The sequence below is a fragment of the Condylura cristata genome, unplaced genomic scaffold (assembly GCF_000260355.1).
Source record: "Condylura cristata isolate star-nosed mole 26May11 unplaced genomic scaffold, ConCri1.0 scaffold00004, whole genome shotgun sequence".
Taxonomy (NCBI): domain Eukaryota; kingdom Metazoa; phylum Chordata; class Mammalia; order Eulipotyphla; family Talpidae; genus Condylura; species Condylura cristata.
The window spans coordinates 62019308-62044947 of record NW_004567105.1 but is presented as its reverse complement, the minus strand read 5'-3'; the positions used below and the strand labels follow the sequence as shown (position 1 = coordinate 62044947).

Sequence of the window (25640 nt, the reverse complement as noted above, 5' to 3'; positions counted from 1 at the left end):
TTCATTCTTCATCTTTTATTACAACAGTGTTCAGTGAAAGTCGAGACGTGAAGGCAAATGACTCAGCACATTCGATCTGTCCCTCCCCGCCATGCAGGTACTTGGCTGTGCTCTCCCTAGAGCCCTCACCTACCTAGATGCTGGCCTCTCAGAATCCGCAGCAGCCAGGGTTTGGCACAGTAGCACGGCTCTGCTATCACCCCAGAGGTGTCAACCCAGGTTGCCTCCCTTTCTGCGCTCCTTGAAATCCACCCTAAAATGAACTCCTGTTGGCTCTGCTCTATGAGACTAAGATGGTCAAGATGGGGACTCCACTTTGTGGTTTGGCCAGAACAGCTAATGAAGGAATCTGAACCATCCTGAGTCACTATAAAAACCTAGAAGGAGAGCCAGTTTTTTTTGGAAGCACTAAAACTCACATGCTCCCAAACACCATGTGCCTGACTGCAGACCTGTCTCTGATTGTGATTCCCACATTGGGCTTTAGGATAGTCTTATAGGGCCAATAAGAGGGAGGGAGGTGGATTCCTGGAAGCACATCAGCCTATCTTTTCAAATCTTCAGTGAGGACCCTGGAGTGTGGGGTGGGGCCTCTGTGTCAGAAGATAAAGGAGGCTAGGGGGGTCTCTGGCCTATGGGGAGAATCAGGGAGTGACTTTTGTGAAGACCTCAGGGCTGATGGTCCTGGGCTCACCTCTGTTTGGAAGGTTGGCCTCCTGCTGAGGGGAAGGGTGGTCTCAGTCAAGGAGCATCATGAGACCAACTTCAGTTCACCTCCAGCTTCAACTCATACAAGGTGGCCTTCACATAGGCCTTCACAGTGGTCTGGCGTCCCTGTCCAAATGCCTGACTTAGAAGACAACCTAGTAAGCCCCTTAGAATGCTCCAAACTAGAGGGGTTTGTGGGATTCAGAAATAGAGCAGTGAAAACAGGGCCTACTCCCCACAAAACTAGCTGCAGAGCTACAACCCTTTTCCAGTCTCTTTCAAGATAAATGGAACAGGAAGGCAGAAATCGGAACCCTCAAGTTGCACCTCAGGCAATCCTATTTGGAGAGACTGCAGATCCCTCCACCTACGTCGCAGGCCTCCCCAATCCCATCCTGCATGGGGTTCGTAACTTCCTTCACAGAAGCTCTGGCCACATGAGCTCTGCCAAGAGCCAAGGAGAGCCCAGTCAGCAGGAGCACTGAGGCATTACATGGAAGCCCTGAGACCTCCCCCAGGCCTCCACCGCCCCATGCCTGCCAGGCACAGCTGCCACCCTCCCACTCAGGGAGGAGCTGGGCTGAGCCCATACATCAGATGCCACAACGTGTGTTATCTTTTAATGAAGAGCTGGGTCATTGGGGCCACCCCCAAAGCCCCCCTGTAGCAGATGCCCCTCATCACTAGCAGGCTGCCTGTGAGTTAGGGTGGCCCTGAGTCAGCCAATCCTGCTGAAGGGTGAGTTTGCGGTGACCTAGGAAATGTATTCATCTCTCGGACCTAGGAAAATGGCAGCAGCAAGGCCGGAGTCAGCTGAACTGAGGTCAGGGATGTTGGAGAAGGAGGACAGGACAGGAAGTGGGAACTCTCCTCCTTCCTCTATGAATCCCAGTGGAATAAAGGCCAATGTCCAGAAACAGTACAGTCTCCCCAGAGTCTGGAAGCCCTTCCAGCCGCTCTCTGGAAGCCCTTAGTTCCCGACTCCCTGCAGGCTGACATCACACAGAAAATAGCCCACAGGGTCACTGGGTTCGGGAAGCAGTCTGGGAACCACTCCACTAGTCCCAAGGCCCCAGGCCTGCGAGGTGGGCAGCAAGGCCCAGGCGAGAGCCACCAGGAGACTGGAGCCACCTTCCACTAACTCTGCATGTCAGACACTATAGGCATCTAAGAAGGTGGTCTCTCCCTCTCAGTTCCAGAGCTGCCCAGGCGGGGCTGTAGCAACAGCAGGCCAAGGCTCGCCAGGTCCCTACAGATCCGTGACCTTGTTTTCCACAGCAGCTGCGATCTGCTGGAGCCGATAGCCCAGCTGCATCTTCTGGGCTGTACCATCCTCCTCCAGGGCAGTGATGATCTGAAAGGCAGAGACCAACCTGTCAAGGGGAGAACCCGCCTACACACTTGCCTTTGAGATAGATACCCACTACAATTAGCACAGTCGGGGGCAGGAGTCCCAGAAACCCGGGAGCTGCCTCACTCACTTCCTGTGTGACCTCGGGCCCATGCCTGTGGCTGGGAATAAATAACAGCAAAGTCCCTGTGGGGTTTTAAGGATTAGTGAAGTAGGGAATTGGGGCACTTTAGTAAGTACCTAGTGCTCATAGTAATAACCACCTCCCACCAGAAGGTCATTTTGAGTGGAGGCTTTCTCCTGAAGATCCCCTAGAAGGCCTGTTCCAGCCACCCCTGCCCCTACCCAACTGGCAATAAGAATTCCCATGTGCCAGGTGCTGGCAAGAAGCAGGTATCCAACAGTGATAGGACAGATGTGACCTGTCCTCGTGGGACTCACTAGTGGGGAGACAGATACTAAGCAACACCAGCTGCATAACTACAAACAGGGGTTGCCCAGAAGGAAGGGGCTAGCCTAGCAGGGCTTGCTGCTGTGACTCCACAAGATGTGGTATGTCACACATCTCTGCCTCCCTAGGGCCGGGGCTAGCAGCTGCACCTCACGTTTGTATACCACCTGTCTGTGAAATGATTGTCCCAATAGGGGCCAGGAGGCAGGGTCCTCTGAGCGGCCGTAGCTATGTCATTGGTGCCATTGTGTGAGTGAGTGATTCCACCAGACACTAGTAGGTTGGCTGATAGGTGTTCTGATCTTGAGGTCCAGCCCTGGGATCCCCCCGACAACCTCCACAAGGGCCTGTTGTGCTCTCAGCCATCCCTGTGCCCTCCTCTCTGTCAGCCCAAGCCATCAGCTAGACCCATGCCCAGAGGTTGCAGCTGCGTGTTCCTTCCAGCACATCCTGCACACCTCTCCAGGTCCACAGCCACCTGGTCATCCCACACATGCCTGGGATGCCAGATACCAGGCATCACACCTGAAAAGTGCTCCCTAGGCTCAGATCCCAGCCTCTCCTCACTCTGTGCCTAGGGGATACCCAAAAGGTCCCATGCTGCATCACAGGGCCAGGCGCCCTCTCAAATCCATCTCCTCAGACCCCCAGCCAGAGCCCAAGGTTCTGCCCACCTGGTCATAGTATTTGTTGATATACTTGTAGAGTTCATGCAGGGCTACTCGCGCCCCAAGGTCTCCAGAATAATTCTAGGAAAAAAGCCAGGTGAGAGGAAAGAGATGAAGGGTGCTGCCAGCCACCAGAGGAGGCCCAGGACCTGAGGGAAGGGGCAGAGAGATAAATGGGGCCTCGGAGGTGGAGGATGGGATAGACCCTGCAGTGGGACCCAGGCTAGGCCTGCTCAGCTGGGACAGGACATGGTCAAAGGGCCTGCCCTGTGCAGAGACCCCAAGTCTGTAGTTTCAGCAGGGCCTGGGCTCGCCATGGTCCTCCCTCTCCCCTGCTTGACACGCCAGCTGGAACCCTCTGTCATCCCTGGGGACCGCAAAGCTAAGCCAGAAGGACGGAAGACGCCACTGAAGGGCTGCGACCCAGTGAGTTCTGCTCTGATGTCACTCAAGTCGTTCCCAAGGTCACACTCAGGCCCCTCCACAGGGACAGAGCTGAACTTCGCCCACCTCATCTGGACAATGGAATTGATGTCACCTAACTGTGGCGCTCTTATGGGGATCAAGTGAGAAAACACCAAAGTAGCACACACAGCAACAGCGCCCAGAATCCTAGCTGTTGTGATTACTGTGGTTGTGCTCACGGCCATCATCATTCCAGAGACACTGTTTATAAGTTCCCTGGAGTTTATGTTTCCGGGCTGCTTTAGGAGTGGGGGAGGAGGCGAGTCCACACCACTAAGGAAAGCAGAGCCTTAGGGAGACACGCCCAGCAGGCCCAGCCTCGACTAGGGCGTAGGTATGCCAGCACCTGGCTGAGTCAACTTAGGCGGCAGCTGCCAGGACAAGGCCCTGCTCATCTGATGAGACACTGGGAGCCCTAGCCTCTCACAGCAGCAACAGAAACATTCCACCCGTGGGGACGACACGGGTGACACTCAAGCACCCGCAGGGCTGCTGAGATCCCAACAGCTTCTTGGCACAAGGTAGCATGAGGGGGCAGGGTCCTCATGGCAGGAGACCTTGGCCCAACCCAATAAGCTGAGGAAGGGCCTTACCCGGGACAGCTCAGCCAGGATGGAGTTCATCTCTTGATCGCTGGCAGGGATGGTCTGTCTGATGTCTGCATAGTACCTGCCAGAGACCACGGCTACAGCCGTCACAGGCGAAACAAACCTGCCCTCTCCCCGCCAGGGCCCACCTGCGGTGTCTCCGTCCACCACGTCCCCTGTAGACCCATCACCTTGCCTCGTACCTTTCCACCATCTGTTTGTAACGGGGAATATCCCGAGCATACAGAAGTTTGTTGATGGGGGAGTCCTGGGCACCGGAGGAGAGTGTTGACAGGGGAAAGAAGGATGAGCACCTCTGTCAGGATGACCAACTGTCCCAGTCTTCCAACACTTTCAGTTTTACAATGAAAAGCCCCAAGGCAAACTGGAATGGTCATCCTGGTCCATTTCCTTTTGCCACACCCGACTCCACACCCTACTCAGCCAAAGCCAGTTTCTGCAACTGTCTGCAAATTACTCCAAGGTCTTTTCTCAGCTCCACACACCTCCACCTGGTACAGCAGGAAACTGGCAGGCAGGGCAGGAAGGGCGGTACCCTGGGGCGCCCCAGCGCTCCCTCTCCACGTGCTATCCACTTTCCATGGAATCGTTTAAAACCCAGGAAACTAACCAGAAAATGAAGTAAATTGCCACCAGGCCATTCTACACATAGGGTGATGATACATGCTATCCATCAACGAGCTCACGGGGCCGCCGAGAGCCTAAGAGCTGGTGAAGGCAGTGGGAAGGGGGCTGGGTCCTCATGGCTGGGAACCTTGGCCCAACCCGAGAAGCAGAGGGAAGGCCTCAGTCCGGGCAGCCTGGAGCTGCTATGCGATTACAGAATCCCAGCTCTACCTGGAAACTCCACCTCAGCTCCCTCCTCCAAGTGTGACTCACCACAGCCGGAGGCTCAGGTGACTCCTCTTCTTTCCAGCCCACAATTTCTGCATGCCCTATACCCTCCTGACCTGGCCGCTGCGCATGTGGAAGACAGCAGAGCTTCCTCCCTGGAGTCTACCCCTGACGCCAGCCCACCTACTGTGCAGTTTCCAGGAGGCACCATCTCACTGACCACCCTCCAGTTCGTCAGTGGATCCCCACATTCTGTGTGAGCCCTCTCCAAATGTCCTGTCTTCCCCCACACCTGGAAGCCCGCTGTGCTCAGTCACAGAGGCTGCACCTGCCATGTCCTCGCTCTGTGAATCAGCACACGGTGACCCCCGCCTTCCCTCATCCCCGCACACAGGTATTGCCATCTCCCAAGGAGCCAGGGACAAGTCTAGCCTCGTTCTTGGGAAGGCCTGGAGTCTGTGTGGCCACAGAACTGGCCACTCTGGCCACCCGGCCCCACCCTACCCACACCTCCCTCGGTCACCCGGACACACTCACTCGGCCCAACTTGTGGTCAGCCAGAGTGCAGGCATCCATGAAGGTCTGAGCAATGACCAGGAGCACCGCATCCATGTTGTCTGACGTCTGCACGTCGAACACAAACTGTGGGTTTTTGATTATATTGATCCAAAACCTCAGCGGCAAGCTGTGGGTGGGGCAGGTGTTGGTGATGAGTGTTCGGGGGCAGGCAGGATAGCAGGTCCCATGAACCTGGCCCCACCGCATCGCTGTGCCCACCTGTTGGTCTTCCAGATATGGACTGTGTCCTGGTCAGAGATGCCGTGCTGCTGGGCCTGCTCATCCAGCAGGTCAAAGAAATACTTAACAGCAAGAGGCACGGGGCGGCTGGTGCTGAGTATCACCTGGAACAGGTCATCCACAAACTTCTGCAGGGTGCCCTGTGGGAGAGAAGCCGTAAGAGGTGCAGTGAACAAGACAACTTCAGCACAGGCCCGAGGCACCATATCTGCACCAGCCCCACCCCTCCCAGAATCCCACGGCTAGCTGTTTCCCCCAGCAGCCCAGGCCATGTCCCTGCCACAGCCCCAACAACCTACATCCCTGCCCACCTTCATGGACAGCAGGCGGGTCAGGTAGATCTCAGGGATGGCCTTGGCTCGTTCACGCTCCCCGCCCCGAAGGCTGCCTCTCCGAGGCCTGGGGGGCTCTGGCTCCTCACTTGGCTTCACCAGGTGCCAGGGCCGGATGCCCCCCTCATCCACATCCTCCAGCATTGGGGTCCCTGTGCCATGACCCCACAACTCATCACCCCTCATCAGGTAACCCCACCCCTGGGAGTGGGAAACCTGGTTGAAGGTTTCTCTGCTGAGAATGAAACATACAAGCCCACCCTGAGGTCCAGAGGACCTTCCCGTGTTACCAGGGACCAGGCAAAGCCAGGGTGGAGGATGTGGTGGGTGTACTCACTCTCTCCAGGGACATAATCCTGGTTTTCCCGGAGAAGATGCTTGGTGAGGCAAGGGACGAGGGCCACAGTTGCTCCATCTGGGACCTACTGACCACAGCTGGTGACCCCCTCCGCCGACCCTGCCCTACCAGCCTCCTTCTCCAGTGGCCATCCCTCCTACCTTGTAATGCTGCAGGGTGTTCAGGCGCCTCCACAGACCCTGGACCTCAGAAGTCACATCCTCGTCAGAAAGAATGAGATGTCCCGCAACCCCAGATCGCCACTCTGCAAGAGCAAGGTGGGACTACTCAGTCCAGGTCACCCATGACTAAGAGGAATCCATCTTCTTCAAAAGGACACCAGCTCTCCCTTGGGGGAAGTCCCACCCCACCTCTCCAAACATCAGAACAGGCTCCTCCCTGCATGAGTGGGACCTCTGTCCACCTCTGCCTGGACTCCCAATATCTTACTCCACTGGAACAAGCTGCCCTTGTAGAGCTGGTCCAGAGCCAGACTCTGGCTCAAGTCCCCAGGGGTGTCCTTCCCCTTCATGCTCACCAACATCCAGAGTGCGGGGGTCTGGCCGCTGGGTGAGGGGTACACCTTTATAAAGCTGATCCAGCATCTTCTCCTTGGCCTGGGAGATGGTGTCACAGTCCAAAACCTTCACAGGCACACCCTGGGCGTCTCCTGCCCCAGGCCCCACAGCCAACAGTGCATTCAAGGTCTATGTGGGACACATGAACAAGGGCAGGGCTCAGGTCACATGTGGGATGAGGAAGAGAAAGGGTCAAGGACGGGATAACCACTGCTTCTGACGTCCAAGCACCAAACAGTCCCCACCTCCTCCTGCCTCCTTCTGTGACCCACAGCTAACACACTGCACCATTCTGTCTATGTGATGAATGTTGGGGAGATGAGTGGGCATGAGTCCCTCATAATTCAGATTCCCTGGTTCCTGGTCAGCTGGTCAGGTGAAGTACCTGAGAGAATCTCTGTGAGGAGTAGAGTCCCCTGCACAGCCTAAGGGGTCTGTTGCAGTCCGAATGGGATTTTCCCAAAGGGAGCTCCTCATAGGTCACTATGAGGAGCAAATCCAGGTGGGCTGGCTTGCCAGGTAGCTTTCGATTTGGTGGGTCCAACTGCACCCCGGGCAGGACCCTGGGACCAAGGTTAGCAAGCACATAGAGCCTGGCACAGCCAGGACTTGGACTGGTCCCCGTAAGGGCTGGCTCCTTCCCAGACCCTGGCTGTGGCCACCCTGTCTCCCCACCACAAGCCTGGGGGCCCTCTAAAGCCCTGTCCTTAAGGACTGGCCCCACAGCCTCCAGGCGACTGAGCTAGGCTAAAGGTCTCTCTCCAGCAGGCAGCCAGCGGTCAGGCGGGCTCTATCCCCAGGTGCAGACACACATACAATCACACTCACTCCCCTCACTTCACCCCACTAGAGACAGATAGCCCAGTGCATACACTCCCCTCACCAGGGGACGGTACTCCACGTCCTCTCTGAGCAGGCGGTTGTCATTCAGCGTGTATTTGGCTTTGCCGGTCACACTGTCCACTGGCCCCTTGTCCACTTGATGCTTAATTCCACGGAAGAGCATATACAGAGGTTCCCCTACAGAGTCCTGAGGGAGTGGCAGGCCATGAAAGGGCACACATGGGGCAGAGGAGTATGAGCAGGAATGCACAAGCTTTGTGGAAGCCGGAGGGGAGCCCCCCCCACCTCTGCCTCCCTCACCCTCACGAAAGTGTAGAGGCAGATGGACATCCAGTTGGTGAGCAGCTTCTCCACCACGGTCTCTGTCCTGGATGGGCAAAAGGGAGGATCAGGGTCAGCAGGTAGAGGACTGGCATTTCCCTGTTCTTACAGGCCCCAGAGGGTCTGGCTTAGCTCCTGGTTCCTGCCCAGCCTCCCTTGCTTCTGACAGCTATACAGACCTGCGCAACATCAGCTTGGGGTTCTTGGCCACGTACTGGGCTACCAGGTCACTGAGCAGGGTGCGGAGGATGTCGGTGAAGTACTCAAGCTTGCCATGCAGCGCCACGGTAAGCAGAGAGGCCACGTAGGCGCGGTCCCGAGCTGAGAAGGTGCGCTGGCTCTCCAGGGTGTGGATGAACTGGCACCGGGAGACAGAAGGGGTGGGCATTAGCCAGGAGGGAGGGCCCAACTCAGAAGCAGTGGGGGGGGGGGGAGGGCTCAAAGGGCCTGGACAGGGGCTGGGCCTCACCTTGGTGAGGAAGAGCTTGCTGTTTAGCAGGTTGGAGAGCTGCCCTAGCCCTTGCTCTACGGTGGGTCGCCTGCTCTCAGGCACACCCAGGTCCCGGTGCAAGGGAGACTCCTGGTGCCCAGGGAAAAAGACCCTCTCAGCATACACCTTGTAGTCGAGGAAGGGGATGCCACTGCCCAGAAGATCGCTAGTGAGATCCGTCATCTCAGTCATAAGGTCTGAAAGGAGAAGCGGGTTAGGGCTCAGCTCCCAGGCAACGGGAGCAGTTCGGGCACAGTCCTAAGCATGGGCCTGCTTCCTGCAGCCTCACCAGTGAACTCCTTCTTGCAGCGGTCCCGCACACTGCTCTCCAGGTTCTCCAGCTGGATCTGTACCTTCTTATAGTCCCGTAGGGCCTGCTTGCTCTTCCGCCTGCTCAGCACCAAGGGCAGGAGGGGGTAGACCAGAGCCCTGGCTGACTGCCCCCGGCCCAGGTCTGCCTAACCCCGCCTTAGCCTTGACTAGGCCAGCATCTAACCCAGCCAGCCTGGCCTAGCTGAGGCCTAGCCCAGAATTGAGTCTGTCCCATCCCATGCAAGTCCTACCCACCCATATACCCTCGAGCCCAAGTTTAGTGTAGGGATCAGCAAACTACAACTGAGCCACATCTAACCCTCAACTTGTCTTTATAAATAAAGATATGTTGGGATGCAGCCATGCCGATGTTTACATGGTGTCTGCGACTGCTCCTGCACAGCAATGGCAGAGTTGAACAATTGCAACTGAGACCACCTAGCTCCCAAAGCCTAAATAATAGTTCTCCAGCCCTTTCTAGGAAATGTCTGCTGACCCTTGGTCTAGTGTGCTTCTTTCTGATACAACCCCACCCCCTTACCTGCCCGAGCCCAGCCACATCTGGCTACACCCACCTGTATATGAGGACAATGATGATGACACCCAGAGCCAGAAGAGAGGTGCCCACCCCTAAGCCCACCTGGGCTGCCATGGGAAAAGCCACGGGGCTCTCGCCATCATACTGCACATGGCCCAGGTTGAAGAGCAGGTTTCCCATTTGCACCTGCGTGGAGAGCCACCTGTAAGCAAGGCTTCAGGACATACCTGATGCCAGCCCAAGGCCTTGCCCACTGACCGTGAACTCAGGCAACGTGTCAGGTGCCTCCCGGAGGGCATGGAGCCGAGGTGGGGGCTGTTCCACGGGGGGCTCACAGTACAGATGGTGTCGAGTCAGCGTCTTCACCACGCAGGGACCGTCCCCTATCATGGCCACCACCTCCTCCTTGGACATTGCGAGGTCCAGATTCTCCCCCTGGAATATGGGGTCACTGACTGATCACCCAGAACCTTTCTCTAAGGGGAAGACTGGTAGTTATTCCGATATTATCCCCCTAAGTAAGCCCAGGGCAGGGGTGACAGTCCTGTGGGCGTCCTCCACGCTACTTGTCAGGACCCTTCTGGTCCTTCCCTGTCCTTCCTTGAGCCTTAACTTCTCCAGAACTAAAGGTCTGGAGATTATAAAGCTGTTCCCAACTCCTATCCAGTTAGCTAACAAAGTCAGAGCCGCCACTGTGTGTTTGCTGGCTGGAGAGCCGGGCAATGATGGCTGCCTGCCTATGGGCTTTCAGAGCACCCTCCACTGCATGTGTCAGAACACACACCAGGCCAAGTGTGCATCCACGTGCGTCAGGCTGCCAACAGGCATCTGCCTGGGTGCCTACTGTGCCTGCCACCCAAACACCATGTGTGCCAAATCACTTTCATATCGTCACTCAGCCATCTGTCAGAGTGTGTCAGGACATGGCCCACAGGGTCATGTGACCAAATCCCGACCTGGTGTATCAAGCCAGGCACCCTCACCCCTCATTCCACGAGGCGGGCGAGGAGGGATATATAGGCACTGCCCCGCTCCATAGTGCAGTCCTATCTGGCTAAGTGAAGGCATCTGAGGTACCACCAGGTCCGCGTGAGAGCAGTACCTCCACAGAGAGCACACTCCCAGGCTTGTGCCGGAACGGCGTGGTAGGGTCTTCAGGGTTAAGGGGCTGCAGAGTGGGGTCAGCCTCATAGGAGAAGGGTATGGAGTTCAGTGTCGCAAAATCAAAGACTAAGTTGTCAAGGATAAATTCCACCCGGATCCAGGGGTCCTCTGGCAGGCCAGGGAGGGCAGGTGTGCGGCATGTCATGAGCTGGGAGGAGTTCACGTGGCATGGTTCCTCAAACTGAGGCAAGGGGAGGACAGAAGAGAGGATCAGATGAGGGAGGCCTGCAAGAAGGGGGCCTGGTGCGGAAGGGGAGACCCTCCTTTGGTACCAGCTGCCCGTGGCTGCCCTAGGATCGGGGGTAGGGGTGTGGGGCAACGTGGGCAACGGTTAGCCCAGGGCACACAGATGCCCGGGGTGTCCTACGTGATGACGGCCACAGGAGACTCCCAGGGAGCATGCTGTCTCCGGGATCACGCGGCGCTTCCGCCCAAGTCCCTGGCTGGCCTGCAGTGCTCTTGAAGCCATAGTCACACGAATTCTCGGTGCCTGGACCACATCCAAATTCTGGCCACGGGCCCATATCTCACGGCCTCCGCTGAAACAGCCCACAAGCCACCCATGGTTGGTGAACTAGGCTTTAAAGCAATCTAGTCCCCACTAGGTTAGTTCAGCCCCCATCCAAACCCACCTGGTCCCTTACCCCTCTAATGGTGTGGGGTTCATAGCCCCCCACATAAAGCCCTACAACAAACCGCCCATGTAGTGGAGCTTCAAAGAACTCCCTGCCGGATGCCAGGCAGCCACGTCCTTGAGGCAGCACCTGAGGAAGCTCTTGGTGGGGCCAGCAGAGGTGATGTTGGGGTCTGCTGTGTACTCAAACTGGCTGTGGTGAAGCCTCCGCTCAGTAGCACCAAACCACACAGACACAGGGAGCATGGCTGGCGCGTGGTATGGGCTGGTCTCACAGCGCAGCTCTTCCACCTGCTGCTCTAACAGCCTAGGGAAGGCAGAAGGGAATGGAAGGCAGGTCGGTGGGGCCAGCGGCTTGCAGGAAGGGGGAGGGGGTGATCCGAGGACACGAGACCTAGTCTGGCCTTGCTCCCCTTCAGAACTGACAACAAGCTCGGTAGGTGACTCTGGTGGCTGCACCACCCCCCACAGTCCCAGCTTCGATGGACCTGGCCACTTCAGAGGGAGAAGACTTGCCTGCCCCCCAACTTCTGCTTTCTCTAGCATCCCACCCCTCTGTCTTTTTCTTGGAGTACATGGCTTTTGCAAAATGAGGAAGCAGCCCTCACAGGAAACAAGGCTGGTCTCCAACCATCACTCTGATGTCCTCCAGTCGTCCAGTCAGGAGCTTGGAGCCACGTAGGGTGAGGAGGGTGCCCCCGGCTCTGGGGCCTCGGGATGGGAAGATGGACTGCACCTTTGGGTCCTGTGGGAAGGAGGACAGGCAGAGACAGACAGGTATCAGGCCAGAAATAGAGGCAAGGGGAGTGTGAGGCAAATAAGAGGCAACCCCTGGGTGGGCAGACAAGAAGGCAAAGTCAGATGTGTTGGGAGAAGGGAACCAGAGGGAACAGCCCATTGGCAGAGGGGACTGAGTAGTCAGGCACCTGGTAGGCAAAGTCACGCTCTGAGATGCCACGTCCTCTTCCCGGTACTTCCACCGTCACTGTACCTGCCACCTCCTCCCCGCTGGCCTCCGTGATACACACAAGGCTGTAGACACAGATTAGGTTGGGGTGCCAGGAAGAGCCCCTCAAACTGCCATGACCATCCCCTTTCTGTTCCACTAAGTCAGGGAGTCTCCCCAGGAGACTAGCAGAGACCCTCTCACTGAGGGAATTTGTTATGGCACACCAGGAAGTCATAGCATCTGAGAATTAACATTCATGGCTTCTAGTTCAACTCCAGGCCCCACCCCTCCACCCCCCAGCAAGAAGGAATTTTTCCCTTCCTGAGCACAGATTTACAAAGGAGCCCTGTAAGGCTGGCTGTGGGGTGAATCGCTAAGCTAATGAGTGGGCCTAACCAGCCACCAAAACTGTGTGCACAAGACCACTTCCAAAGTGGTGGAAACTTGATTTCCTCATGGAAAAAAGCCCTTGGAAGCCACTACTCAGGTCTGCAAATAGACACGAAGAGAAAGCAGGCAGTCTAAGAAAATGTTGGTTCTTGGCCAGAAAGTAAAAACTTGTAGCAAATTAAGTTCTACAATGTGATAATGGCAGCAAATGACTCTGACATTGTCACAGTCACTGCAAAATACCCCACAAAAACAGAACAAGTGATGTGTGAACTACAGAGGAGAGGCTTCAGACAGAATACATTTGAGTCACTTTATAAATCACTTTGTAGATTACTTTAGTTTCATGGTTCTAGAATCATTAACAGTCTAGACAGTCACCTAAAGTTCATAGTCATAGCACAAATAAGGGAAAAATATACTCTTGCAAATTTCTACTTAAAATACAGTATGTGGGGCCTGCCAGGCCTACAGGCACAGAGCCCTGTAGTCCCTGAGAGGGACTTCTAAGGCTCTGCTCTGTGGTGGTCTGGGGCAGGCTCTCCAGGGAACACTGATACACAGTGGGTTTGGGAATGGCTACTTTGGGCATCTCCTTGGGGATGTGTGCAACGCTGGACCCTGCAGCTGCCAGCCATTTCACCAGAACCCAGAACCTCCATAAGCCATGGGCTCCTTGGTAACGGCAGCAGGGGTCCCGGACACTGGACAGAGGGTCCTGGCACTAAGCAGGACTGGTGTCCCCGCCTGAGGAGGCCACCCAAGGCAGTGCTTGTGGAAGAAGGGTCAAGTGTTAGGAAGGGACCAGCTCCTGAGCACAACTTGACAAAACCTGAGACATAACTATATACCCACGTCCACATAAAAACCAGGAGAGCACCCAGGCAGAGCCAAGCAGCAGAGCTGCCTGTTGGCCCTGGGCAGTGACTGGGCCCCCGGCAGGCCCAGGAATGATCCCCCAGACTCCAGGCCAGGAATCTGTGTATGAACTGAGGCGAGTGCTCTGAGGCCTCACTGGCAAGCCCAGTACTAGTACACAATGACCAGAACCCAAGGCAGGGGACAGATAAGCAGTGCATGGCCCTGAGCAGAGAGCCCACTGCACATGCCACGCTCCTGCTGGCTCAGTCAGCTCACCTGCTGGAGACCTCGTACTCCTGAGCGTCCACAGCACAGGGCACCCCAGCCACCCTGACCGTGTCCTGCACGTCCTGCACGTGTTGGCCCAGGTTGGAGCCCCTGATGGTGACACGGGTGCCTCCGTCTATTGGTCCAGTCAGCGGCTCCACCTGTTTCAGGGCAAGGACTGCTCATCTCCACCCACTTGTTGCCTGACAGCTGAAGACACAGACCCACCTCCCATCTTTGGAACCCCATGATGCAGAGTACCCCCAACCTCCCTTCAGGGTAGCAGTGAGGAAGGGACATGTCAGCGTTTTAACACACCAGGTGGATGAAGGGTGCAGGGCACTGAGTGGCCACAGCCTCAGCCTCACCGCAGGCCTCGTGGGCCACGCAGCGTGGGAGTTCTCCCTTGCACCACACACAGCCATACTGGGGCATGGCAGTTTGGCAGCGGCTGCAGTCCTCATGTCCCACGGAACAGTCATACAGGACCACTGGGGGTGGTAGACAGGAAAGTGAGCGGCAGGCCCACAAGAGGGCTGCTGCCCCAGGTAGCCCCAGCAGCCCCAGCAAGCTCACCATGCAGCCCATCAGCACTGTCCACGCGCAGATGGCCAGCCCGACGCAGAAACAGCCCCACACGGAGCTCTGGCTGCAAAGCCTCATAGCTGAGCTGGAGAAACAGGAACAGGGTGAGAACCTGAGGCTAAGGAAGGCATCAGGCCTGGGGTAGAGATGGCCAGAGAAAGGACTAAAATGACTGACTGCCGGAGCACAAGGTCAGCGGTCAGAGTTGGAGTAGAGAGGGTCCATGGGGTCACAGGGCCAAGATCAGAGCTACCAGGGGCCTCCTGGTGGCACAGGGGTTAAAGTCTCAGCACTCGCAAGCTATCACAGCCACTGCAGCACGAGTTCGATCCCAGGCCAGGGAGCTGACCCACATGGCCCAGCAGACCTCTCCTGTCCCACCCGCTGCTCCCCTCAGCAGTGTGTTTCAGTGGATCTGCCTGTTCTGTTCCCCACTCTGTCTCTGGTGAATCCTCTCACTGCCCCTGTGCCTCTGGCCTGTACCCCTGTTCTGCATAAAGAAACAAATCTTAAAAAAGAAAGATCAGAGCTGAGAGATACCATGACTCTTTGGGAACACACAGCGGCAGAGACAGAACTGAAGTGTAGGGAGTCCCTGGGGCCACGGGGTCAGGGGTCAGGGATGGTGCCAAGACTTCCTGGGATTCAGTGTGGGCTGGGCTGAGGTGCAGTAACCAGCTCATGCTGGTAATCAGCCTGTGGCCAGTGCATCCTCGCCTACCCGGGCACTTGTCATCTGCACCTGGTGCTGCTGGCATGTGACATGACACCACGTCTCTGGCGGCGGCTCACACTCGACCCGGGCATCAACCACCACCTCACGGCCCTCGAGCTCCAGCACACACTCAGTGTCTCCTGGGCTATCCTGGGTGCAGAGGATGTGGCTGGTGAGGCAGCTTCCCAAGTTGGGCCCAATGAGCCCCATGGGGCTCCCAGCAGAACCCCACTTAGGACTGAGGCCACCTCGTGCTGCCCAGGGCTTATGTCAAGCCTGCCAGCAGCCAAGGAGGCCTGCACAATACCTTGCAGACACACTCACCTGGAAGAGGCGCAGGTTCCTGCCCAGCAGCCGGACTTCGCGCGCCACATGCACTGGCATCAACATGGAGCCCTGAACACTCTCTACACAAGGGCAGGAGCTCGGGCCCCCGTTCCCCTCTTCCTGCAGACACCAAGAACAAGGCAGTCTATGGAGCCCTCCCTGTCAGCTCCATCTCGCTCACCCAGAACCCCAGAGGCGGGGCCAGTATGGGGCTGCACATCCCGCCCTGCCCTTCCGTCCTGCCCGGTGCAGAGTCACAAGGCAGGGAAGGGGCTACAAATGCCCCGCATCACCTCCCCCAAGTCCTCCCTCCTGGGCTGGGCCTCACCAGCTCCCAGAGCCCGGGGGTGTCGTATTGGTAGTCGAGGCTGGACAGGAGGATGAGGGGGGCAGGAGGGCCCTCGTGCTCAGCCGAGTCTCCATCACCTGAGAGGAGGGTGGAAGTGGAGAAGGCGGGTGTGTCACCCCCTGTCCACTTGTCCGCCTCCAGGAGCTCGCCGCCTTCTCTCATGGACCAGTCCAGAGCAGGCTTCATGGAGCCAGCGGCCCCTGGGAAAGTGGTGACAGTAGCAGTGCCGGGGGGCTGGTCCAGGGGTACCACAGAGGGGAGGGCCTCAGAGTCGGGGTCCGCAAGGGCAGGGGGCAGTGCTGCTGCATCTGAGGGTGATGGGCGGGAGACGGAACGGTCCTCTGGTGTGGCCGTGGGTCCAAAGTCAACAGGGGCAGGGATAGCAGTTCCAGGCCTATTGGGGGCACTAGCAGGGGGATGTTCCTCACGGAGAGGTGACTCTGTGGAGGCCGAAGCAGGTGTGGGGCTGGGGCCTGCCCATGGTCCCCAGGGGCTAAGCAGGGAAGACTCGGCCCCCAGCGGGGTATCCAGGTCTGCGGCTGTAGAGAGAGCCCCAGGCTTCTGGGCATGGGTGTCAGGGGCAGGGGTGTATGTGGCCTTGGGGGCTGTGGACGGGAAGGGGGTGGGTGCATCTCTTGCAGGAAGGATTGGGGAGAGAAGCAGGCTCTGAAGAGGGAGGCAGAGAAGGACAGGAAGGGCCGCTCAGCAGGCAGGCGTGGGAGCAGGTAGAAGGCAGGCGAGGGGTGTTAAGAGGAAAGGAGACCAAGAAAAGAAAAACAAAAACAGCCCATTAATTCTCCAAAGGAGAAAGGGAAGGGAAGACTCCAGGGGCATCTGTGCTGAGGTGGGACCTCCCTGCCTCTCAGCTATAAAATCCTCTCCCCAGAGAGGCGGGACAGATCACCAGCCATTCTCCAGTGAGAGGGTCACACACACAACAGCTCAGGCACTTACAACAGCGCCTTACATGGGCAGGCAGGCAGGCACACCCTTGGGGAAACCCAAGACCCCCACCCTTGTGGCCAAGCCAGGAGTCACACTCACCTGTTGGCTCATCACCATGGGCCCAGCTTCACAAGAGGCCTTGTGTGTGCACAGGTGCTGCCAGACGCACCAGTTACACCCCCAGCGGCTGCTCACGCAGGCCTGGCACCTGCACAGAGCACAGCTGTGAGGTGGGGTTCACACAGGGTGGCCCAGGGGCTGGGGATCAGGGTGAGGAACTCACTGTGCAGAAGGGCGGAGCTTAGTGACCGCCACACAGTCATAGAAGGAGAGGGCAGCTTGGACAATGACGACAGCATCAAACCTGACCTCCACGTTCACAGAGACGTGGTCTGCAAAGTGGGGAGACAGGAGCAGGACTGAGCAGTGGGCGGGGCACTCAGACCTGAAGCAAACATCCTGAGACCACGGAGTAGAGTTAGCACCCCGAATGGAGAGGGGCACCCAGGGCTGGGGGGGCACAGTCTACTGGGCAGAAATCCAAGCGTGCCTAGATTTACACCTCACCGAATCACACCCCCTTGGAGCAAGATGGGAAGAGGGCAGGGATCCCAGACCCTGGGGCTGGCCCCTTCTCTCACCCACCGGCTCCTCTTGGCAGTGCTGGGGCTTCACTAGGGTCTGGGGAGGGGCACATCACACCAGAACCGGTCAGCAGGGCAGGACTCTGGTATTCCCCAAAATGGCAGGAATATGACTCCCCAGGCCACAGGGGTGGCAGGTCTGGCACTGACAGGAAAACCTGTCAAGAGAATTCAAAACACACTGTCAGGGCCACTGGGAAAAAGACCAGGCCTCGAATTTATGGGGTACAAAATGTATGCAACAACCAACCCAAGCTTTCACAAACACCCTCTGGTCTGGGTTAGTAACAGATGTCTCCACCTGGAGACATGAGAAGTGACTTGTGCAAGGTCATGTAGCATCTGGTGCATCTGATACCAAAATTCAAGGTTTCAACCCATCACCTGAGCCCTCCCCACCAGGCCCCGCCTGCTCTGGTCATTCACCTCCCTCCTTTCCTCTCGGCTGATGTTGGCAGGATTCATGGCAGTCACCCGCAGACAGACCGGCTTGGGCTGGAAGCTCCACAGCCATTGCTCTGGGCCCTGGCCTCGAGAGCACTCAGAACGGCGACTGCACCTGGGTGACAATGACAAGCAGCCACCTGTGATCCTCACAGGGCCACTGTATGTTCGGGGGCAGGAATACATATAATAGTGGGACCTGAGCAGGACCTGTATGTGGGCCATGACACCAGCTATGTCTGCTTTGGCAAGGCTCTGATGCCCAGGGCAGAGGATGGGAACCAGAGACTAGGGAATCCAGGGGTTGGCATTGAGTCAAGGGCCAAGCACCAGAATCCTGGACAGGGTGATATGTAAGAGCCTGGAGGGTAGGAGGCTAGGGTTGGGGCTAGGGCTGGGACGAGAGGGACCAACAGTGGAGCACAGACCTGCCAAGGAGCACACACCACCCACAGTAGGGGTCCCTGTGAGCAAGGCAAGATGCGCAATCCAGATGCTGAGCACAGGAGGCCACGGGCACCTTGAGAAGCTATGACAGCAAAGAGGACTTGAGCCCAGCATTGTAAACACCAAAGGTTCACTCACATATGATTCCCTTCCCCACTCACGGCCCCTCCCACAGCCATGCCCTGGCTTGTGCCTGGCACTCACTGTGCTCTGGGTCATGACATACAGGTGCTCGAAGTCCCCATCAAATGTGAGGTCTCTGCTCACTGCAGAACCGGGCTGGATGCTCTGTGTGAAGTATGGTTGCCCGTCGCTCCCTGGGCCCAAGTACACCTAAGATCAGAGACCACAAGGTCTGGGCCCTGAGCTCATGGCCACGAACTCAAGGCCTTCCCCTGCCAACCCAATTACAAGTAGGATTTCCTCTTAAGCAGTACAGGTCACACCACTCAGCCCTGAGAAAATACAGCACATCACAGATCCCAAGCCCCAGCCCCAGCCCCAGCGGTCCCCAGCAGCTTGGAGTCTCTGGGGCAGGGGCTAGTACTTCTGGTAGACTTACCCTGTGCAGCTGCCCTTGACTATCGCCCAGGAAAGCAATGGTGTGTCCATCCTCCATAGTGACTGCCACAGCTGTAAGCTGGACCCCTGGCCACTCCAGTACTGGTGTAGCTTCCAGGGGGACGCGGCTGGCCATGGGGCTGGGTGTGTGGTCTGAACCACAGGGATAAGCCTCCAAGGTGTCCTGCAGGCAGCAAGAGGCACCCTCCCTGGATAACCTTTCCTGCCATTCTCCCAGGACAGCCCCATTCCCTCTGTGAGCTTCTCTTCCAGCCCTCCCTGAACAATTCTGTCCCTTTGCCTCATTCCCTCCACCCCACGCAGTCCACTCCCATCTCTTAGGAGACCCTGGACAACCTTACCCCTGGCCCTCTCTGACCATAAACCTCACAGCTACCTCCTTAGCCCTGCGTCTTGTAGTCTATAGTTACTCCTTACCCGGCTTCTGATGGCTCCCATCTGGGACCCCACCTTCTCCCATTCCTAGTCTGGGCACTACTTCCTCTCTTCTCCCCTTTATGCATTCTCCTGGACCACTTTTCCAAGGTTTCGCACAACTTGCATCTTCATCGCTGAGTCTACACATCTAGGTCCCTCCCACCACCACCTGACTCAGACCCCCAAGTGTAGCTTCATCCCTTTTTCACATATCCTGAGGCTAAAGCCAAACAAGTCTCAACTTTACCTTCCTCTCTTGCTCAAGACCTAAAATAATAGGTCCCATCCCCCCACATTCTGGGTTGTGGCCTCATACCCTGGAACCCCAAACACTCCCAGTCCACCTATACAAATGTCCCTTCAACACCCACTCAAGCTCCCCCCTGCATGGCTCTCTTCCCCCCTTAAATGCCACATTTGTAGTAAGACACCTCTCCTCTGCTTAGACACAAAGGAAGCATTTAACATCCATTGACCCGATCGGCCCCCACACCACCAGCTTCCCTTCAAACTCCCGGGGCAGCTGCTTGGCAGTGGGCAGTAAATGCCTCATCAGTGGCCTCAGAGACAGGGGTGGTGCCGGGACTCACCACGGGCAGCTGTGCACAGTCAGAATTGACATCATACTCGATGTAGGCCACCTCGGCCCCATCCTCGGTGCGGCCCTCCCGCGTGTAGCAGGCGTCTCGCGTGCGGTTGGCGAGGCGGTTCACCTCCTCCAAGGGGAAGGCACAGAGGGCAGAAGCTCCAGATTCCCCTGCGGCTGCTGATGGGGGCCGGCCCACAGCGGGGGGAGCGGCCGAGGAGAAGGCTGCGAAGAGCACCTCTCCCCGGGGCCCCTCCCCAGCTGTGGCCACAGCAGCAGCCTGGATCAGTCCATAGCGACCCCCTTGGCAGGCCAGAGGCAACTCCACATAGGAGTAGTAGTGCTGGTCCTGGAGGCACACGCGGGACACATAGGCTCGAAAGGCCCTAGACTGAGCTTGCAGGTCCCGCCGAAGGAACAGGAAGTAGGCGTTGGCTCCATGTGCAAAGGCGCTCACGAAGTGGTGGCTATACTCAGAGAGGCGGCCCACGGCCAGCTTGGCCGTCTCCTCGTAGGAGAAGGCAGCTTGGGGGTCCAGTGGCTGTAGGGCCCGAGTAGTGATGGGAGGAATGCCACCTCCCACACCCCTGCTGGTATATCCCCGCCCCACAAACAGAAGGGGCTCCCCGGCCAAGCCCTGGGCCACCAATCCCACCGTGCTAACCGCAGGGTCATTGGCAGCCACGTACTGAGTGTCCCCAGGCCGCTCTGGTCGCAGCAGCAGTTCCTGGAGTTGCCCCAGGCGCCGCTGCTCACAGACTCCCTGGTGCACACTCCCGCACACCACCAGGGCCCCTGGGCTCACCAGGAGCAGCTGGTTGAGGTTATTGGTGGGCTGGGCCTGGGGGCACTCATCAGGCATCACAGGTGGCAGGCAGTCCCTGCTATCCAGCACAGGGCCCGTGGACACAGTGGCCTCCAGCTGTAGTCCAGGGCTTAGCTGGAACAGGAAGTTGGTGGCCCCTAGGTAGAGGGTGCCTGAGGTGGGATCCCGTGCCAGATGCTGCAGATGTGTGCCATTGGGAGTGAAAGCGGCTGGTGGAGAGGGCTGGAGGGTGAGAACCCACCCGGCCCAGAACGCCTGCAGAAGAGCTGGGCCGAGGGCAGGCATGGTCACCTGAGAGGGAGAGAAGCCGAGTGGTACTCACAGGGCCACCTGAACGCTGTGAGGCCACTGGTGAGGGCTTGGGCTCATGACATTCCCAAGGGACACAGAGAGGCACAGTAGCGGACCAGGCTTAAGTGAACACTGTGGTCCTGGAAAACCTTTCAACAATACTCACACATTTTGAAAATGTCGACGCTCCTGGTTCCCTGCAAGCACCATTCTCGCAGGAGCCTTGCACCCCACCACACCCTCACCCTGCCCTGCCTAGGATCCGAGGGTGAGGGGCCAAAATGTGGGAAATATCCCATCCCCAAGGACCAGGGCCTGGCAGTGTCAGGAGAGCAGGTGATGGGCAGGAGGGCTCAGCGCCCTGATGGAGAGGTCTCCCTCTGACTGGATGTCTGTTTTCTAGGTGGAATGCAGAGATAGAGCACAGTCCCGTAGGCTATCCATATACTGGGATAGGGCAAGAATTAGGTGAGGAGACTTTCAGGTCAGGAATGCAAAAGGGAGTTAACCACAGAACCAGCAGACCAGGAAGAAGAAGGAGTCGGAAAGCTGCAGGGAGAGTCTGAAAGGCTGGCCCTATGTTGGGTGCATTCTCAGCAGATATGGGAGTCACATGGCTCGCAGATGCCTAGGTGTGAGGTCAAGCTCACCTGGTAGGGCCGGCTGGATTAGCAGACAACAGCATGACCTGTGTGGGAGTCACCTAGCAGGGAGAAAGCAGATATGAAGTTGGAGGCTGGGCTGTAGGCATGTAGGACTGGTACTGGGCTCCCCAACATGGGAGCAGCACAGAGGTGCCCCCTCCCTGCTGCCCAGGCTGCTGGTGGAACTGGGCCCAGCTTGGCCCTAAGCCACCACACACATTCCGCGGGGGATGCCTCCTCAGAGCCCACACAGGGAGGAGGAAAGCAGTAGAACCAGGCACCATCAGGGCCTGGGAAAGGGCAACTAGGAAAACGCTCCATGATTGACAGGGCCCAATCAGGCGCTGCCCATGGCCCTGTCTCTTCTTTTGCCTTTTTTCTCAGCATTCTCCCATTCTCACCCTGCCTAAACTCTTCCTGCCACAGCACAGGGGTACACCAGCTCAGCACAGGCCAGGGCCTATCTGAGACCAAACTGGTCCCAGCGCATGACGCAGACACATGCTTGCACACACAGATGCCTGCGGATACAATCTGTACACACCACACAGAGACAGACTCATAAGCAGATACACCACACCGACATCCTATTCACATGTAGACCTGCACAAAGATACTTCCACACAGAGAAACTGCTTGCATGTAGAAAGCACCCCAAACATGCAGAAAACATATTCCATACAGGCATATGTCATCCCCATCCACCAGACATACACACCACCTTCCAAATACCCACACAACACGCACACTTCCTGGGTTTAAGCCCTAAATTCCAGGCTGCCTCCCCATTTCTTCTCCTGGAGTTCAGAGCAGAACCAGAACAAGTATGTTGTGGTATGGTGCAGGGGCTGCTTTCCTCTCAGGCCCCCTCTCTAAAGGGGAAGCCTATTAAGATCAACAAACTAACGAAACATCATCTTCCCAGGCCCCAGTGGCCCCAACCAAGATAGTGAAAGTCCTGGGACGGCTTATCGGCCCCAGGCCAGAGGACAGTCCCCTGTTTGCCTGTGCACTGGCCTGGCTAGCCAGCCCCTCCTGCCACCAGATGCCAGTCTGCCTATGTAGTGTCCTGGGAGCCTCCTGTGGCCCAGATCCAGGCCCAGGTTGACTCCTCCCAGCCAAGCCCCTGCAGGGTGCTCCCCTGAGGCTGTCTCAGAGTGAGCTAGGCTGGACACAAGACTCAGAGGACCGTCCAGCAGCCTGGTGGGAGCAAGGGAGCTGTGGTCACAGCCTGGCTGGGCACTGCTCCCAAAATAGCTTGGGGGTTTCCATTTTTAGTGTGCAGAGAACAGGGCAGCTCTATGGGAGCTGGAACAAGGCGGCCTCTGTTTGCCACCCGAGGGGGTGGGGGTGGGAAGGGGGCAGCAAGTAGATTCGTGAACCCGGCAAGAAGCCCAGCACTATGGCAAGGCCAGGCTTCCCAGGAGTCACCCACCCCCCAACACCACCACCTTTTTTCGAAGGGACGGGGAAGAAGAAAGTTTCTCCTCCTGGAACAGGGACTGCCTGAGGATGGGCGGCCAGCCCTGATCTCCGCTGAAGCTCACGCCCTCCAGCTACCTCACACCCAGGACACCTTGGGCAGAGGGGCCCTGGTCAGACGCACACTCATGCTTTCATTCACTTGCAAACATTTGCTCAGAGCCTACTGCATGCCAAGTTTCTCCAGCCCTCAAGGGGCAGCAACCAAGACGCTCCCCAAATGTAAAATTACAGCTGGGCCAAGTGGCCCACAGGAAAAGGATGGGCAGGATCAGAACAGCTCCCTGGCAGTCTAGAAGCTGAACTACTAAGAAAAGTTTCCTCTATCATTGTCCTCTGATAAAAGAGGGTCCTCCTCCTGCACTCACCCCCACGTACTACGGGCAGGGAGGAGGAAAAGAGGGGCAGTGACCTTTTCTCCTTCTCATTGAGCATACATATTTCACTTAAACTTCCACCACAGGCACAGAGTAGCCCCCCGCAACTCTTGCCTACCCACTCCCACCTCACAGGGTCTTGAAGCAGCACACATTCCTTCCCTCAGAGTCTCAGGGGCAGCCTGGGGCTGAAGAATAAAGGTCAAACCCCTCCAGTTCCGCCTCAGCTCCCCCACACATGCTCTTCGTTCCTGGCCGTCTGAACTGCGGGTTTTCCACACTCCTCCCTGCCGTCACACAGGAGCCAGGAATGCCCACTCCTTCTTTATCCCATTAACTCTAGACAGCCAACCAAACTCTCCAAGAGCCTTCCTTCCCTGCCCCCAGGCTCCTACTCATGGAATGGGTGGGGGCATACCTAGCCCTTCTGCTGTGCAGTGCATAAATGCAGCTCTGACCCAGCTTCTCAGAGCCTCTGATCTCTCATTTGTATACAGGACCAGTAAATGTGATACATGATATTGTATGTGCCTGGCATTATAGAGGCACCAACCAAGGCCAATTTCAATTGTCTCCCTGTACTACCCTTCAACTCTGAACTTGAAGTTGCTTGAAGGCAGGACCTGTGGCTTTTGTTTCAAAGGCTCCAGCAACAGGACAGATGTTAGTACAGAGCAGGTGTTACTAGCATGTTGAAGGTTCTCCTACTTCACAGCCAAGGAAACACAGCCAACATGGAAGATATGGGGCCCACACCCCACACAAACCACTCAAACATCAAGGTACCTGCCCCACTTTTATTAATGACCAGGCCATAGAAGACTGAATAGGCTAGTTAGGAATCACACCTTGGGTCCCCAGCTTGCACAGCTAGGATCTCCTGCCTACTCCCCAGATGGTAGGTCCTGACCAGTTTCACAGGCAACACCGGCAAAGTCTAACCCTGTCTCTGATCAGGTCTGCCCTGAGGTTCCTTTTGAGCTCTCTTCTCTGGTCATCTTCAGCAAGATTCGCAGCTGCCTAACTTCTGTCTGCAAAGAGTAAATCCCTCCAGAACCCTCCTGGGGGCTGTCCTCACCAATCAAAGGGGCTCTCAAGATCTGCCCTTCCAAGCCAGCAGAGCGGTCTCAGCCTAGTCTTAAATGATGGAGTCCTGAGATTGGTGGAGGAGGCGGAAAGGGGATTTCCTTTCTGCCCTCTGCCTGACTCCCAGGATCCAGGAGGGAGGAGAGTTACTCATTGACAGTGCGGTATTGCACACTGCTGCGCCGTGTGTTAGGTGGGGTGAGGGAATCCACCTTTTCACAGGGCACCTGCGACGACTCACGGAGTCCTCATCAATCACCCACCATCTGCACCCGTGTGCGGAGAGGGTGGCCCCCCGCCGGGGTGTGAGGCTTTGTCGGCTCGGTGGAGCGCAGCCTCAGGCGGTTAGTCCCGACGGTCGGGCTAACCCTCCCGATCCGGCTCTCCCAGAGCGTCCTCCCTCCTCCCAGAGGCGCGGGACCGGGACCCCACCAGTGGTCCTGGGAGGGCGGGGAAAGGGCCGGCCGGTCCCGGGCAGAGGCGGCGGGTGGCGGCGAGGAGGGGGCGCGGAAGAGCAGCTCCACCTCCTCCGTCTCCCAATCGCGTTACAGGCGGAGCCGCCAGAGTTTCCCTCCGCGCGGAGAAGTGTGGTCCCAACTCGCAGGACCGAAGCCGCCCACCACTCACCGTCTGCCCCTGCCGGGCAGGATCTAGACCTCAGGCCCTTCCAGCGCGGCGCGCGCCGCGTCTCCGGGTCCCCCCGCCCCGGTCCCGGGCCCCGCACTCACCACCCGGCCGGGCCCCCGCGGGATGAGCGCGCCGAGGCGGGCGCCGGCCGCTCGGGACTCGGGATCTGCGCGCGGCGGCTTCGCTCCCCCCGCCCCCAGCCCCGGGAGGTGGGTCTGGCGGAGCCGCAGCTGTTACCCGGAGACCGAGGGGCGGAAAACTGCGCCTGCTGCCCGCCCCTCCCGCCGCGGCACTGCCACCGCCGGGAACAAAGGAGACAAAGCCGCGTCGGCCGGGCCGGGCTCCGCTCCTTCCCCCCTCGCCCGCC

The 25640-nt window shown here is 57.6% G+C and overlaps 1 protein-coding gene across 2 annotated transcripts; it reads right to left on the bottom strand.

Annotated features, from left to right (window-relative positions):
* PLXNB1 (plexin B1) lies at nucleotides 1-25611 on the bottom strand. Of its 2 annotated transcripts, none has more exons than XM_012720354.1 (38): nucleotides 25375-25417; nucleotides 21708-21760; nucleotides 19945-21057; nucleotides 18918-19100; nucleotides 18560-18688; nucleotides 18337-18437; nucleotides 17891-18023; nucleotides 17466-17622; nucleotides 17104-17212; nucleotides 16920-17028; nucleotides 15855-16541; nucleotides 15524-15646; nucleotides 15206-15349; nucleotides 14476-14569; nucleotides 14218-14390; nucleotides 13909-14060; nucleotides 12359-12464; nucleotides 12041-12177; nucleotides 11563-11739; nucleotides 11166-11337; nucleotides 10737-10979; nucleotides 9893-10069; nucleotides 9672-9820; nucleotides 9074-9174; nucleotides 8764-8981; nucleotides 8474-8652; nucleotides 8274-8340; nucleotides 8014-8160; nucleotides 7091-7259; nucleotides 6714-6817; nucleotides 6553-6637; nucleotides 6195-6367; nucleotides 5863-6023; nucleotides 5623-5770; nucleotides 4434-4498; nucleotides 4237-4312; nucleotides 3185-3259; nucleotides 1-2062 (listed from the first exon to the last, which is right to left on the bottom strand). In XM_012720354.1, exons 3-38 carry the CDS (start codon nucleotides 21049-21051, stop codon nucleotides 1958-1960), a joined length of 6435 nt encoding a protein of 2144 aa, XP_012575808.1. In that variant the 5' UTR covers nucleotides 21052-21057; nucleotides 21708-21760; nucleotides 25375-25417; the 3' UTR covers nucleotides 1-1957. The 2 variants fall into 2 exon arrangements, with proteins under 2 accessions (XP_012575808.1, XP_004676267.1); XM_004676210.1 differs by having other exon boundaries at nucleotides 1316-2062; nucleotides 15227-15349; nucleotides 25375-25611.
* Nucleotides 25612-25640: the final 29 nt, after the last annotated feature.

Coding starts and splice junctions, on each gene's coding strand:
- PLXNB1 (XM_012720354.1), bottom strand. CDS start 21,051: ATGCCTGCCCTCGGCCCAGCTCTTCTGCAGGCGTTCTGGGCCGGGTGG. Junction 18,689..18,917: donor GTCAAGGGCAGCTGCACAGG/GTAAGTCTACCA, acceptor CTCTGATCTTAG/GTGTACTTGGGCCCAGGGAG. Junction 14,061..14,217: donor CTGCACCCTTCATCCACCTG/GTGTGTTAAAAC, acceptor GCCCTGAAACAG/GTGGAGCCGCTGACTGGACC.